Source organism: Heterocephalus glaber, unplaced genomic scaffold (assembly GCF_053883595.1).
Source record: "Heterocephalus glaber isolate CG9 unplaced genomic scaffold, H.glaber_assembly_v1.0 deba00001466, whole genome shotgun sequence".
Lineage (NCBI taxonomy): Eukaryota > Metazoa > Chordata > Mammalia > Rodentia > Bathyergidae > Heterocephalus > Heterocephalus glaber.
The window spans coordinates 509,811-525,312 of NW_028258313.1; the positions used below are offsets into that span (position 1 = coordinate 509,811).

General features: G+C 42.0%; 1 protein-coding gene across 1 annotated transcript; it reads right to left on the reverse strand.

The window, feature by feature from the left end:
- Positions 1–13,609: 13,609 nt before the first annotated feature.
- Or14i1 (olfactory receptor family 14 subfamily I member 1) lies at positions 13,610–14,542 on the reverse strand. Its single transcript, XM_087181046.1, has one exon. It carries the CDS (start codon positions 14,540–14,542, stop codon positions 13,610–13,612), a length of 933 nt encoding a protein of 310 aa, XP_087037172.1.
- Between the last annotated feature and the right edge of the window lie 960 nt (positions 14,543–15,502).

Consider the following 15,502-nt stretch of genomic DNA (forward strand, 5'->3'; position numbering starts at 1 on the left):
TCTGTACAAATTTAGAAACTTCCCAAGAAACCTCATAGTACGCTGCTGATGTAATCTGTATTTGTGCACACAGTGGATTGAGTATGAAATAGTGAGCAGCGTGTGATCCCCAGGTGCTGATTGCTGAGGGAGCAGAGGGGAGCAGGAGGCAGATGAGGGTGGAGGTGTGTTGGGAGCATCTCTGCTGCTCCTTGCTCATGGGAATTCACGGTCACGAAGCCATAAAACAGCCACCGTGGACCCCAGACCGACCGGGGACGCTGTATCTCTGTCACTCATGGGGACTGATCTGCCTGTTCATTCTGCCTCTCTGTCCAACTCCTTGAGTTTCAACTACACAGCTTAGGGCATGGTTAACTGGGGGCATCAGTAATGGTGCTGTAAAGTGACAATGAACCACTCTTTGAACTTGACATCATCGTTCTGGGCAGAGTTCTAATGCTTCCCCACATTTCTTCTTCCCTGAGTGCCTGTCAGTTACTTACCTTATTTTCCCTCGCAGATTTCAAAGTCAGGTTCTCTGGGTATTTGCCTAACACTGAAGAACTAAACTGAGAAAAGTCTCATGTCTGCCCAAACGTGGGACACTAAGAAGTAACTCCCCGTTCTCTTGGAAACCCCATCCTCCACTGTAGTCCACACTTTGTGTTCAGCCAAGCACTGTCAGTTTCCTCAGAGAAACATAAATATGATTGAGTCTCGTATTTCTTGTCTTACTGTAACTTTCCAACGTTGTCCCCTCTTGGAGTGCAACTGTCAGTTTCTCTCTGTAAAAGCTCAGTCTCAGGAAAGAAATACATCATATGAGCATCTAAACATAAGGGAGAAACATGTATTGGTTTGTTCATAAAAAACTGGAAATCAAATTCTTATTTCTTACTATGGTACAGTAAAGAAATGTTATAAATAAATGCTGTGTGAAAGCTTTAAGAAGAAAGCACATTTTTTTTCCAGAAAAAACAAATCATAGAGAAAAACTAGGAAATACCATCAAGATCTAGCAGGAAGTCTAAGCAGCAGATCCATGAGTCCAGAGCAGTGGGTGCCCTTTGCTTCTGCTGCACTCTCTGCCTGTGTGGTGAGCTGCCCTCAGATGGCCCTGCAGCCACACCTGGCAGGCTGGAGGGTGTGGACAGGTTAAGTGTGCACAGCAAGGTGGGGCAACAACGTCACCTTGAGTTTCACTATGCTCTTCATGGGATTGGATCAAAGTTTTGTCTGAAATTCTCTCTGGACTTTGGAGAAGAAAGCAATTAGGAGAAGAGTGGAGGATAATAGGTACTTTCCCCATGGTTCTGATTTTATTCTTATATACTTTTAAAAACTTTTGTTCCTGTAAAATTCACAATCTTGAAAGTTTTGTGCTATTATATTTCTTCTTTGTAAGAGAGAATGTTTTTTGTCTGTCTTGTATTCTGAGTAACAACTTTGAAGATAATGATACACTGTGCATTGATGATTGTTATTCTCTTATTATTTTGTTATGAAATTTTGTTTTTTAGAAAATAAGAAATAGTGATCATAGCTATCCCAATTGTCAATAACATCTGATCTATAAAAATCAATTAGTCATCGTACAGCAATTGCTTTTTCATTTTATAAAGTCATTTCCATATATATATGAAATGAAGGAAATATATGTATATAAAATACATATATACATATGCATAATTTTCAAGGTATTTTTCTTTCAGATACATGAAATTCAATCAAGATGTCAAGACACCACCACTGATCAGTGCTGTGCTAACATTTATATTTCTTCATATTTCCATCTCTTCCACTCTTTATTACTGGCTGTATTTCAGTGTTGAATTTGATTATAATGTATTTGTTTTTTACTTTAACTGCTAACATGAGATTTAAAAAAACTCTAAAACCAAAACCTGGTTTAATGAAAATTTAACAATCATGTGTAATATATTCACCAGATGGAGATCACAGTTGGAAAGTTGTATTGCTGGAGCTTTCAGACAGCAGCCCAGGGGCAGCTGGCTCTGCCAAGAGGCTGCAGGAATCTGGTCCAAACCATCAGGAGCGTGCCTCTGGAAGGAGAGGAGAAACATTGGGAAACGGTAGTTTGAAGGTTGAGTGAGCTAGTAGCCACATGAAACCTGGGAACATTGGTATTTAGTAAGATAAGTAAAGTAACTGGACTAACACACACTGGCCCTGAATGAAAACAGTCCTCAGAGGAACTTTCCCACCATGTGATAGGAAGAGAAAAACCACAGCATATAGTTGCGAGTGCAGAATTTGCTACTGGTTAGAGACATAGCCTGATCAGAAAGAATATCTGAGTTCCCCTGGTGAATGGGGGCAGCAGTGAACATTATCAGTGTGTTCATCTGTGCTTACAGTGTCTGGTCAGGGAGCCTTCCAAGAAAACCTGTGGCTGCCTCAGCAGAAAAAGCAGGACTGTGGTCAGGAGCTGCCTGATCTATCTCCTTCTGCTTTGGGACAGGGCACAGGAGAGCAGAAAACCCCCATTCTTTTATATCTCCAGGTGGGAAACAGTGTCAACAACAAGCGCAACGTTCCTAACAGCAAGTGAGGGCCCATGAAAATGCTGACTGTGACAGAGAAGAGCTGAGATAATGGGATGCAGGGAAGCCTTCCAGTGCTTGACTGGCAGGAAGCTGAACTCCAGGCTGGGGAGCCTCAGGTTAATGGACGGATGGTGTGAAACTCAGCAGGCACAGTGAACTGGGCACCAGGGAAAAACAAAAAGAGGAGGGGCAGGAAGTAGAAAGTCTGTCACCATTGAGAGTTCAGCTGTGTGAAGATTTGTGGAGAGGGGGTCTGCACGGGGGCACAGCTGCAGAGCTCAACAGGATCTGGTGCTCATTTGTCCCACCCCAGTGAGACCCTGCAGGCCTGAGCACTTCTGCCCTGCTCTGGTAATCAGAGTGAGCACAGCCAGAGCCTGGATATTTCTGCAGACTCACACTGAGGTCTGACTGACAGGCCAGGTGTTTTGCTGGCCTTTTTCCCAGTTATGCTGAGATGGAGCAGGTGACCGTGGGCCAGTTTGCACTTTGGACCGGCCGGAGACTGTGCCACAGAGGGGCAGAGCTCACCTTAAAGCCAGCCCAAATTTGTCTTCCTACTGAGACAGGAGGAGGCAGAGAAGTCTGGACTGTGAAAAAGAGATTTTCATGTCTTTTCTTTACTTGGGCAGCACCCGACAACAGAACTCTGAGGGAAATGACTGTCTCCAGTATAAATACACACTAGAAGGAGAAATATTTAAAATACTTAAATTTCGAACCCAAAGCGGCTGCTTATAAAGTAGTAGCCCAAGGAGTTGTATTGTCGAGAAGATTAAAAAATAACTCATTCTTTGAATAGCAGTTAAAAAATGCTGTGTTTGCATATCAGGGATCAGCACACACATCTTACCCCCACCCTGTGACAACTTCAAGAGGCAAAAGTGTGAACATTTCATTTGGGAAAAGAGACCTGGGCTTCCTCCTGGAGAAAGGATCCCTAAGGGTTAGTTCCTCAGAGTTCTTTTACCATATTCAGCCATCCAGGTACTGGCTAACATCTGAGGTGGTGTCAGGCTTCAGTGCCATTCTTATGATATTGGTTATTCAGGCAAGAGGAACACAAGTTTCATGGTCGTGGACGCCTCCACCCAGAGGTCAAAGAAAGAGCTCTGAGGTCAGGCAAGCTGCCCCTCAGAGATAGACCTGTGAAGCTAAGGTTCGGTGGAGACTAAGATAAATTAGAGGTGCCAGTAACACAGAATGGCTGCAGAGGAACACCACAGAGTATAAGTGGTGCCACCCAAAAAGGAAGGTTGTGGGGCTGACACCAGTAAGGCCTCAGAACTCACATCTTAGCACTTTGCGCCCCAGATTCTAGACATGCAGCTGCAGGACTTAATGTTTGCCCTACTGAATTATGGCCTTGCTTTAGCCTGGTTGCTTTCGATCCCCAAATTTCTTCCTTTTGGAATGGCAGTGTTTAGATTACACCACTGTATCTTGGCAGTGTGTAACTTCTTCTTGAGTTTTACAGCAGTTCATAACTAAGCTTGCCTTGAGTCTCAAAGATGACTTTGACTTACAGTTTTGAAAAATGCTGAAACTTTTGAGATTTTCTAAAAAGAAATTATTGCATTTTGGTTGTATGCAGGACAGTTTATTATGTTACTATGAAATTATTATTGTCTTTATATGGTGATTAAGTATGGTTAAAGGAGATGTGTTTGTGCGTCAAGTTGACAAGAGGTGGAATGTGACAGTCTTACTTCTCCACTTGAGTGACTTGGTAGGGTTTATAAATCCTCATGGATCTGTAATGCACACTTATGGCTGTGTGTGTGTCTGTGTGGGTCATCGAAGCATGATCCTGAGGTCGGTATTCAGTTCATGGTCTCTTCATTTCTCTTGCTGTTCTTCTGCTCTACTTACTGGCCACAAACAGTAAGTATCTTTGTTCCGAAACGCCCTTCCACCAGGAGACTTTCACCTTGGAACTAGCCAATCACGGTCTTAGAACTGTAAAATCAGGAGCCAAATGAAGAGCTCCTCTTTTAAGGTGTGAGTGTCCATTACTTTGTCCCAGCAACAGTAAGACTAACCAAATCCCTGATCATGTGATGTGGGGCCATAAACGCTTCCATTACAGAGTGTCTCTTTCATTTGGAGAATTTTCTACTTTAATTTCAGTGAACAATTTTTCCATGCCACTAATCTGTGTATATTTCAGATTGTAAGTGCTCCCATTACCTGAATATCTCTTTAATGAAAAGACCAGAATGTTGAGAAGAATGTGGATAATAAAGAACATACTCAAGAAGTTTGATATAGGAACAAAGAGTATAGGGAACTGGATTAGAGACCATGTGCATTACACTTTGTCCAAAAAATCTACAGGTGCTCATTGCTCATGTCCCGAGAATTTGTGGGAGACTGAGATTAAAGACTTAGGATAAATTTTATCTCACTGAAGAAATTTCACATCATCCCAGCATTCAGGCTGTGGCATAATACTGCAGTCTGCTTTTATCCAGGTTTATCGCAAGTAATAGGAGTGAAGGCAACAAAGTAATGTCTGAAAAACTCAAATTTTGGCATGGATGGAACCATATGTAAAGTTGAGACCAAAAGAAGTGTGCTGTTGAAAAGATCAGTGTCTTTGAAAAGAAAAAAGTACTTTGTACAAGGGGAAGAAGAAAGATGTTTTGAGGGCACCTCTGGAGTTAGCAGTACCCCACCCATCACAGGCTTGAGTGCAAAGGTGTCAGCTTTTCAATTGAGAGGACAGCCCCTGGGCACTGAGAAGGGACATCCAGAGAGTTGTTTCCCTGGAATTCATTTTACTGTGTTCAGCCACCCAGTCATTCTCAGGCTGTGGCTGCCTTGGTCCAAGGAGCCCTGGTTATTGTTTTCTCTGATATCAGATCAGAGTGAGCTCTGAGTGATGCTGGCTTCACCAACATGCAGAATCCAAGAGCTGTGTGATCAGAAAGGCTTCCACTCCAACCTCAGAGGAAATACTGGGAGTGCAGGCAAGGATACACAGAGAGGTAAGCGCATGAAGGTGATGAAATGAAGTCAAAGGTACCAGAGGAACCTGAAGATGCCAGGAACATGGACCATCTCCAGAGGAAAACGCAGGCTGTAAGTGGAGCCAGCCGAGGAGAGAGGCCAGATGAGCTGTGATACCATGGCGGGGCCATGCAAGCCCGCTGGAACTCACCTCTCACCTCCACAAGCCCTGAGTGTAGAATGTGGAAGACAGGACTGAATGTTCGTCCTGCCAGCCTTCAGTTTTCCTTTGATCTGATTATTTTATGTCTCTTACTCCTTTCTTTTGGAAAAGGAATATTTACCATGCACCATTTTATCTTGGATCATGTAACATTTTTATTTTTACAGAGGTCCACATTTTTATTTTTACAGAGGTCCACATTTTTATTTTTACAGAGGTTCATATCTGAGAGTTTGCCTTGACTCCCAGAGGAGACTTTGACTTGATCTTTTAATCAATTCTGGGACTGCTCAGACTTGGCAAAGGCATTAGTCCATTTCCAGTGGTGCACAATTATATAATATTAGGTGAAAATCCAAACTTGCTATTGTATTTGTTTGGAGATTAAGTTTTGTTTAGGGGGGTACATCTCCTTGTTAAGTTGACAAGGAGTGGATTGTGATGATTAATCATGGTTTGTCAGCTGGTTTGGATAGAGAAACACCTAGAAGATTAGTCAAGTATACTTCTGCATGTGTCCAAGTTGGCAATGGTGGCATGACTTTACATATTTTATATTGTCACTAGTCCCTTCCTTTTTCATACCATTTGACTGCTGTGCTTCCCAGACAAATGCACTAAGCCAAATGCACTTTGGTCTGCCATGCACTTTCTGCCTTGGAATGAGCCAACCATGAACTGATTACCCAAGAACTATGAACCAAGCAGACCTTTTCTTAAGTTAGTGGTGTTGGGGTATCATGGATGAAAATAACAATATGTTATATACATATACTGATACAGCAAATGAATCTCACTATTCTGTATTACTAATATTCACCAATAAAAATGTTATGTAGCTGGTAGGGGTATAACTCAGTGGTAGAGCACAGTCCAGCTTCACACGTTCGAGATAGAGCCTATGACCACATGATGCTTTGTGGGGACACCTAGACTCAAACCATAACATTCTGCCTCTGCACCCCCACAATGATGCATGTGCACTCCTTCACACAAAGGCATTTAGTCCATCTGTAAGTGTTTCTGAAGTCTTAACAGTTTTAGTATTGCTAATAGTTCAAAGTCTCCCTGAGATGTAATGCAAACTCTTAGCAGCAAGCCCCTGCACAAATGAAAAGAAAGTTAAACACTTCCAACATTCAATGGCATAAGATAGACATTTTCATTCCAAAAGTTACAAACAGGAGGATACAAAAGAATGGAACCAAAGCAAGTCCAAAATCCAGCAGGGCAAACATTAAGTCCTGTAGTTCCATGTGTAGCATCCAAGGTAGCCTGTGGCAAGTTGTGAACTACAAAGGCTTCAGTGCTCTGCCCCTGTAGCCCTCCCAGTAGTTGAGGCTCCCATTGTTTCTCTTGGATCCAGCTCCATTCGCTCTTTGCAGTTTTCCTCAGATGATCCACACTCCTGGATTCTCCAGACTTCTGGGGTCTCCAGTGCACTTTTGGCTTCACACTTACAGCTTCTTACGCTGCCCTCTCAGGGGCACATGCCTGGCCTCCCAGGCCTTCTAAAATCTGGGTGGAGCCTTCCAGATCCCACAACTCTTGCATTCTGTATGCAGCTAAACCCAGCACCACACAGATGATGCCAAGGTCTGCTGCCAGCTGGAGCAGTAGCCAGGTTTCCTGTTCTCTTGGCTGTAGAAGTGGAGCACCTGGAGTACTGAGCACTCCGAAGCCAATCTCAAAGAAGAACTTACCTAAGCAGCCACTTTGGAACAACTTCCCTAGGCTGCTGGCATTCTGGAGCATGGGGCTTTCTTCTCAAAGCAAAGTCTTTCACGTTTGCCATTTTGAGGGTGCAAAAGGTGGAGTCCTTCTGCTTCTTCTGATGCCCTCAGGCCATCTTTTCCATTCTGTTGTTCCTTATCAGTAATCAAGATCTCCTCTGCTCTATATTTGCAGTCCACAGCTTTACTGGAGCTTCCTTTCTGGCCAAATGCAAAACATTTTAAATCATTCTACTGGGGTCTTTGCTCTTGATTCTCAAGATAGATCTGGCTAAAAGCCCCCAACAGTGTGCCATGTAACTGGATAGTCCCAAAGTCCTCTACACAGGTGTGGAGTCCTGCTTTCCACACTACGTATGCACAGCCACAGGGTGAAGGATGGCTGGGAGTCTGTGTTATGTCCCTGCACCAACCCCCAGGAGGAAGGGAATCATTATGTACAGCACATGCGTAGTCATAAAAATAAAGATTAAAAATCAGTGAAATAATTTTTTAAAAAGAAAATTTGCAATTGAAAATTAGAACTGTTGAAACAATGCCAGACACACTCAGCCATCTCATCTTCGATAAAAGAGCCAAACACCCTCACTGGAGGAAAGATAGCCTCTTTCATAAACGGTGCTGGAAAAATTGGGCTTCAACTTGCCAAAGATTAAAACTAGACCTATATCTCTCACCATGCACTAAACTAAAATCAAAATGGATTAAAGATCTAAATATTAAAATAGAAACTCTGAACCAGTTGGAACAGAGCTTAGGTAGAACCCTTGAAGACATCGGTGTAGGAAAAGATTTTATGAACAAAGCCTCAGTTGCCCGTGAACTAGCACAAACAATCAGCTTTTTATTAAAAAGCTTCTGCACAGCAAGAGAAACCACCAGCAGTGTGAAGAGACAACCCACAATGTGGGAAAAAATCTTCACCTGCTCTTCCTCAGACAAAGGTCTACTATCTCAAATCTATAAAGAACTTAAAAAGATCAGACCTCCCAAATTTAAAGACCCAATCCAAAAATGGGCATCTGAAATGAACAGACATTTCTCAGACAAAGAAGTTGAAATAGCAAATAAATACATGAAAAAATGTTCAACATCACTGGTCATTCGAGAGATGCAAATGAAAACAACACTAAGATTCCACTTCACTCCAGAAAGAATGGCTGCTATCATGAAATCAACTAATAACAAATGCTGGCGGGGCTGTGGGGAAAGAGGAACCCTGCTCCACTGCTGGTGGGAGTGTAGACTGGTACAACCACTGTGGAAATCAGTATGGAGATACCTCAAAGAACTAGGACTGGAAGTCCCATTTGACCCCGCTATTCCACTGCTGGGGATCTTCCCCAAAGAATTAAAAGAATCATACCACAGTGATATATGTGCACCCATGTTCATAGTAGTGCAATTTGTAATAGCTAAAACTTGGAAACAGCCCAAATGCCCATCAACTGGAGACTGGATAAAGAAAATGTGGTTTTTTTTTATAAAATGGAGTACTACTCAGCCATCAAAAATGAGAAATTAGAGACATTTATAGCTAAGTGGATGCACATTGAGGCAATACTCTTAAGTGAAATAAATAGGACACAGATGTGTAAATACCGAATAGTTTCTCTGGTGTGAGAAATTGAAAGTGTAAATAAGGACTAAATGTATAATAGATAATGTGAAATAGGAAGAAAAGGGGCAAAGGGGAAGGAAGTGGGAGGGTCAGGGAGAGGATAGAAGGGAATGGGATTAATATGAGAAAATAGAAAAATAGGATTGAAATCTTTGTAAATAGGGAGGACTGGAGGGGTTGAAGGGAGGGCTGGGTAAGGGTGAAAAATAAGAACCAAGAGAGACTATGTAAAGGTGCAAATTTCCAATGATGAATGTCATTATACTGTATACCTAAAATGTACCAATGATTAGAATGAATAATTGAAAATGTAAAATAGGAAGAAAAGGTCCAAAGGGGTAGGGGTAGTGGGAGGGGCAGGGGAAAGAAAAGAAGGGAAAGGAAAAAATGATGAGAAATGGAAAACATGGAAATAAAGTCTTTGTAAATAGGGAAGGGTGGAGGGGGTGAAGGGAGGGCTAGGAATGGGGAAAAAATAAGAACCAAGATGCATCATGTAAAGGTACAATTCCCAATGAGAAATGTAATTGTGTTGTATACCTACAATGTACCAATAAAAGAATTTAATACAAAAAAAAAGAAAATTAGAACTGCTATCTTAGTACAATTTTCAATTTGTCTTTGCAAATTGATTAAAAATCTGTTGTCTTTTATTTTCCTTTAACTCTTTATGTGTAGCTCTCGCCGTCTTACATGGGATTACTGGTTTTCTTTTATTTCTTATTCACAGAATGTTGGGCTTTTTCTGTATATTAAATCCTGTGTGATACAGTGCTTAATTTTTCCAGTTTGTCTTATCTTTTGTTGGCTTAGTGGATTTTATGTCTCAGGAAAGTGTCTCTTTCCCAATGGGAGCAGCTGTCCCCAGGTTCCCTAGTTTCTTCTTTCTCTGAACAGCCTCCGTACTTACTCTCTGCAGCTGCAGTTACAGGGCTGCGCACTGAGAAGGAACGACTCCTCTTCAAACAGCATTGCGCCAAGCAGCCTTCTTCCTATGAAAATTGTGACCACTCAATTATTTCAAAGCTTTGAAAAATAGAAAAAATATTTGGTAAGGATGAGTGTGACTAGGGAACACTTGTCCTTTTTCAAAATGATTTGAATGGAAACTACATCACTAAACATCAGGAATTTGTAAATTAAACCCACAATAAAATGCAACCTCTGACCAATGGAATGCTATGGTAATACAAACAACTTGTTGTGGACAGGGAGGAATTCCTACTCACTATTGTGAGAGTGTAAATGCGTACATTCACTATTGAAAACACTATAAAAATGAAAAGAGTGAAGATCCAGAAATTCCACTATTAAGTATACAGTCAAAAAAATTAAAATCACATATTGAAAACACCTGCTTTCCCAAGTTTATTGCAACGCTATTTACAGTATCTAGGATGTGGAGTCAACCTGAACGACAGACAAATGGATAAAGGAAAGGTGCGCGTGCAGCCCAGGTTGCTAGTCAGCCATAGTGAAGGGTGACGTCCTGCCATTTGCAGCCACATTGATACACCTGGAAAATAATAACCAAATAAGCCAGGCATGGGGGACAAACACTCAAGGATGTCACTCATGGTGGAATCTAACAACTTGATCTAATGGAAACTGAGAACAGGATCATTTTCAAAGGCTCACAGAAAACCCTCCTCTCACTTAGAGATCAGTGAACACTTACACAAATTTAAATATTTCCAAAATTTTCAAAAATACACAAATCAAATGAAATTCTTTACAGATTATTGTGATTTGTGAAACTCTTTAAAAATAGTTGAGTATTGCTGACTTACGAAAGCTGGATATATTTTCTGTGTTATTAGCATTAAGCCTAATATGAGCATGGATTTTTATTCTACTTGGGCTTATTAATTAAACCAATGTTCTACCTATTGAATATTTAATATAGCAGTTATAGATTTCACCTAAAAGTAAATGTTCAAGTACATATATATACAGTTTAAAAGGATTTTTGGAATCAACTGCTTCACATATACCAAACAAAACATTAAGACAAAGCAAATAAACACAAAAAAGTATATTTAATATTTTAGCTTTATATTTTTGTGGTACTTGCTTAGAAATGAATGTGTTGGAAAAATAGTGAACAACAAAGTAATTTGAGATAATCACTCATTTATCTAAGTAGTAGACATTTCTGAATCTTTCATTACCAAATATATGTTTTAGTTTGACAATAATTCAAAAATAATTTAGAAAAAGTCTAGATATTACTGTTCAGATTGCAATGTTGGACTCTATATTGACTGTTTTAAGATAAATTATACACAGAAAAATATTGAATAAATTTGAGAGTCATCATTTTTATATTTCCTGTCATATTATCTTATAAAATTAACAAAAATGCAATTTTTGGTCATCCTGTATTTAAACAATTGGACTAATAAGTAGTAAAAAGTTTAAGTTTGTCTGAAGTGCTCCCCTGCAGAAAAAGTATTGTCACACCAGAGAAAAACGTGAACACTTCCATATGCTACATTCGTGTAGGTAAATATTAGTATGAAATGCATTTTCAGAGATTGCGTGAGGCTTATGCTATTTTGTTATTTTCCACATCACCCATGATCAGCCCCAGGACAGTTACATCGATAACAATTCCAGTTATTATTTAAAATGTCGCATGTGTTGGAGTCAGCAAATGTTCTATCACAGGGTCTCTAACCATAATTCTTTTAGCCTCTTTTCATTCACAAATGGATATCCTGATAGATATTCAGATATTTTCCTTAAATTTCTCATATCAGCTATAAGTTAGAGTGTTTCATCATTAGTCAAATATGATTATTTAGGGCACAATAAAAGATAAATTCCTTAGGAAGAACCACACGGGACTGTATCCATTCACCCACCCGTTAAACACTAACTACATGGCTGCTCTGGGGCACATACCAAGCTAGCCGTGGAAGATGAACACAAAACACAAGAATCACAGCGATATATGGAACCTCAGAGAAATAAATATCAAATTAGAACGTTATAAAAAGAAGCCAGTGGTGCTCAGGAGCCCATGATAGAGAATTAAACTAGTTTGAAGCAACAACCGTAGGCAAAGGTAACCCCATGAACAAAACTGCCAGGTATGAAAACTGTCATTAGGTCAGAAGTGGCCAGCAATCTACACACAATGTGGTTAGATATGCAGCAGGTACAGAGGCCTGAACTCTCGTTGGCTTCAACTTCACAGTCGTGGTTGCTGGTGTGGACTCTCTAAACACCATAGATCCATGACAGAAAGGTCCCAGCAGCCCTTGCCCTTCATGGCAGAGTTAAGTTCCTCTCTGTGTGCTTTTGCCCAGCTCCTTTGCCTCTGTCTGCTCAGGCAATCCCCTTTGCTCTGCCTCCTCATCTCCAGGACAAAGCTCCCAGTAGCTCCCAGCCCTAGACCACTCCCAGTTCTGTGGTTCGCACCAGTGTCACTGTTCTCCAGCCCTTAGTCTGTGCTGATTTGGCTTTTTCCTGCTTTCCCTCCACTTGCAGTGTTCATCTTTCTTTTTCAGTTTCCATCCTCTCCATCATTTAAAACAAAGCTTAGTTACATCCTGCTGTAAACAGTGTATAGTCTGTATAGTCAGTCACATCTGTTGCAAGGCCATCTGTGTCCCTTGATTTCATCCCACGTACCCAAAAGCTTATTTTAGTATTTCCCTAAGGAGAAGTATTGATAAACAGTATAGACGAATTCTCCTGCCTGCATCTCTTCTCACTAGACTTCCAGGACACAAGCAGTCACAGAGATCAGCATGAAGCGGGTTTGGGAAACAAAGCAGAAGCTAGAAGAACAGAACTGTGTTGAGATTTTGCTTTTGGACTGTTGGTGATAGGAAACTAATTCAGTAATACCTCAGTTCATGAAAGTTTCTGTTTGCAAACAATTTGGTTCCCAAACAGAAGCATTCATCAAAATTCTGCTGCAGTGTGTGAACTCCACACTGGGTACTGAACAGGACTGCAGCCATCTGCCCCGAATGAACATGTATCCAGCCTCTCCCCCAGAATTGTGGAATGAATTGTTTGTGAACCAAGGTACCACTGTCTAACATAAACTTAGCTCTCTAAGTTTGTATAATTCTGTGGCATTTAGCACTGTCACAAGGTTGGGTCCATCACTTCTCTCCAGTTCCTTAAATATCATCATAGATTATACATGCCAGCTCACATGACATTTGAGATCTCTCTTTTGCTAAGAGTGACTGTGTGTTCGGTTTATCTGGGAGAGGCCAAGTCTGTCTCTGATGTCTCAGCATCCTTCTGTTCACAGCTTGGAGAGAAGAAGGTCCCATTAGGATATGCAAAATAAGGTCAGCATGTATCTGGCCCATAACATGTGGATCCTACTGTCTTCAATACCCGCTTGATCACACATGAGGCCCACTTCCCAGCCACACTGTAATGGGCAAGGTAAGATGGTCCTGAGCATTCTGAAAATGTCCAACATTTTCAGACAAAGGAACCTGACTGTTCAGGCAGCTGTGTTGAGCAATGAAAAGACCATGATGTACGAGGCAAAGCTCTTCTAATGTGCAGGGCGACACCAACTCAGCTGCAGTCTTCTCAGTGCCTTCTGCATGTCCTTGTTCCTCAGGCTGTAGATGAGAGGATTCACAGTGGGAGGCACCACTGTGTAGAAGACAGAAACAAGCAAATCAAAGGATGTTGGAGACTCGGGAAGGGGGTGCAAATAGGCAAAAAACCCAGAAGACAGAAACAGAGTCACCACCACCAGGTGAGGCAGGCACGTGGAGAATGCTTTGGAGCGGCCTTCTCTGGAGGGCATCTTCAGCACGGTGGAGAAGATGTGGAAGTAAGAAACATCGATGAACACAAAGCAGCCAAGATCCAACAGGAGGCTGAGCCCAATGACTACCAACTCCCTGACGTTAGAGAAACAGGCAAGGGAGAGCAGCTGCGGGATGTCACAGAAGAACTGGTGGACCTCAAGAGGCCCACACATGGGCACAGAGAAGGTGGCAGCTGTGTGCAGAACTGCGTTGAGGCCTCCGCTGACCCACGAGTACGCTGCCATCTGCTCACAGGCTTGGTGGCCCATGATGGTCCCATATCGGAGTGGCTGGCAGATGGCAACATAGCGGTCATAGGACATGACTGTGAGGAGGGCCACCTCTGTAGTGGCTAAGAGGAAGAAGAAGAAGACCTGGGCCACACACCCAGGGAAGGAGATGAGGTTGAGGTTCATCAGAGAGTTCTCGACGGACTTGGGGACAGTGATGGAAATGAGGCACAGGTCCAGGAAGGACAAATTCCTCAGGAAGAAGTACATGGGGCTGTGCAGGTGGGGGTCCTTGGTGGTGAGTGTGATGATGAGAAGATTGCCCAGCAGGGCCGCCAGGTAAATCCCCAGGAAGAGCACAGCGTGCAGGATCTGCAGCTCCCGGACGGGAGAGAACCCGCTGAGGAAGAACGTGCTCCCTGCCGTGGCATTGCCCATCTCTCTGGTGCGTTACTCCAGTCTGCAAAAATAAAGCAAGTGATGTGAGACTCGACCAAAAGTCCAGCCTGCACTGTTTTCTTCATTTCTCTTTCTCCAGCTCACATTTGCATCTTTCAGAAATTTGAGACTGGAAGGAATGCCAGGAAGCCCCCCTGGAGGCCACTTAACCAGGGCGGGCACCCTGCATGTGAGACTGGGCAGGGCCTCCAGGCAGAATTGCATGCCTTAGGTAGAGCACCTGTTTGGCATCTGGGAGCCCCTTGGTTTGATCCTCAGCACCTACAAGAATCTGCCTCCCAAAGGCCTTTATCAAATATTCCACTTCCTTCCTTAAGGCAGAGTCGGGGAAAACTGTGAACAACTTTGAAAATGAACAAACAATAGCAAAAAGAAATTAGAGGGAAAGTCATATACAGTTGCTTTTTTTTGTCTTTGAACTATTTTACAATTCCATAAATTGTAGGAAACTGCTAAAAATGTAAATTATTTTTGTCAGAGAAATGCAAATGAGTTGTTTCCAGTTAATGCAATTCACTGCTTGTAGGTAGATTGACTTATTTCACATCTATGTGTAATTTTCAGCTCTCTTCATCTGTCCTTATGCATGTGGTATTTTGTTTTGTTTTGTTTGGTACCAGGTATCGAACTCAGGACCTTGCGTTTGGCAGGCAGGCTCTGTGCCACTGAGCTGAGCTACATCCCTGGCCCTTCATGGGGTGCTTTGATTTCTTCTCTGAACCATCTATGATATTTTGCGAGTTCCTTCATAATTACAGACTTAAATCCTTTGACCTGTGTATTTTGTCGTTGACACTCAATATTTGTGCATTTTTACATGTAGGAGTGTTATAAATTGACACATGTATACAATGTGCAATGGTCAAATCAGGGTGCTTAACATTTGTATCTCCTCACAGTCTAATCATCTCTATCTCTGGGACATGTTAGACTCTTTGA

Bases quoted from the DNA above. Each gene is read 5' to 3' on its own strand.
- Or14i1 (XM_087181046.1), bottom strand. From the start codon at position 14,542: ATGGGCAATGCCACGGCAGGGAGCACGTTCTTCCTCAGCGGGTTCTCT.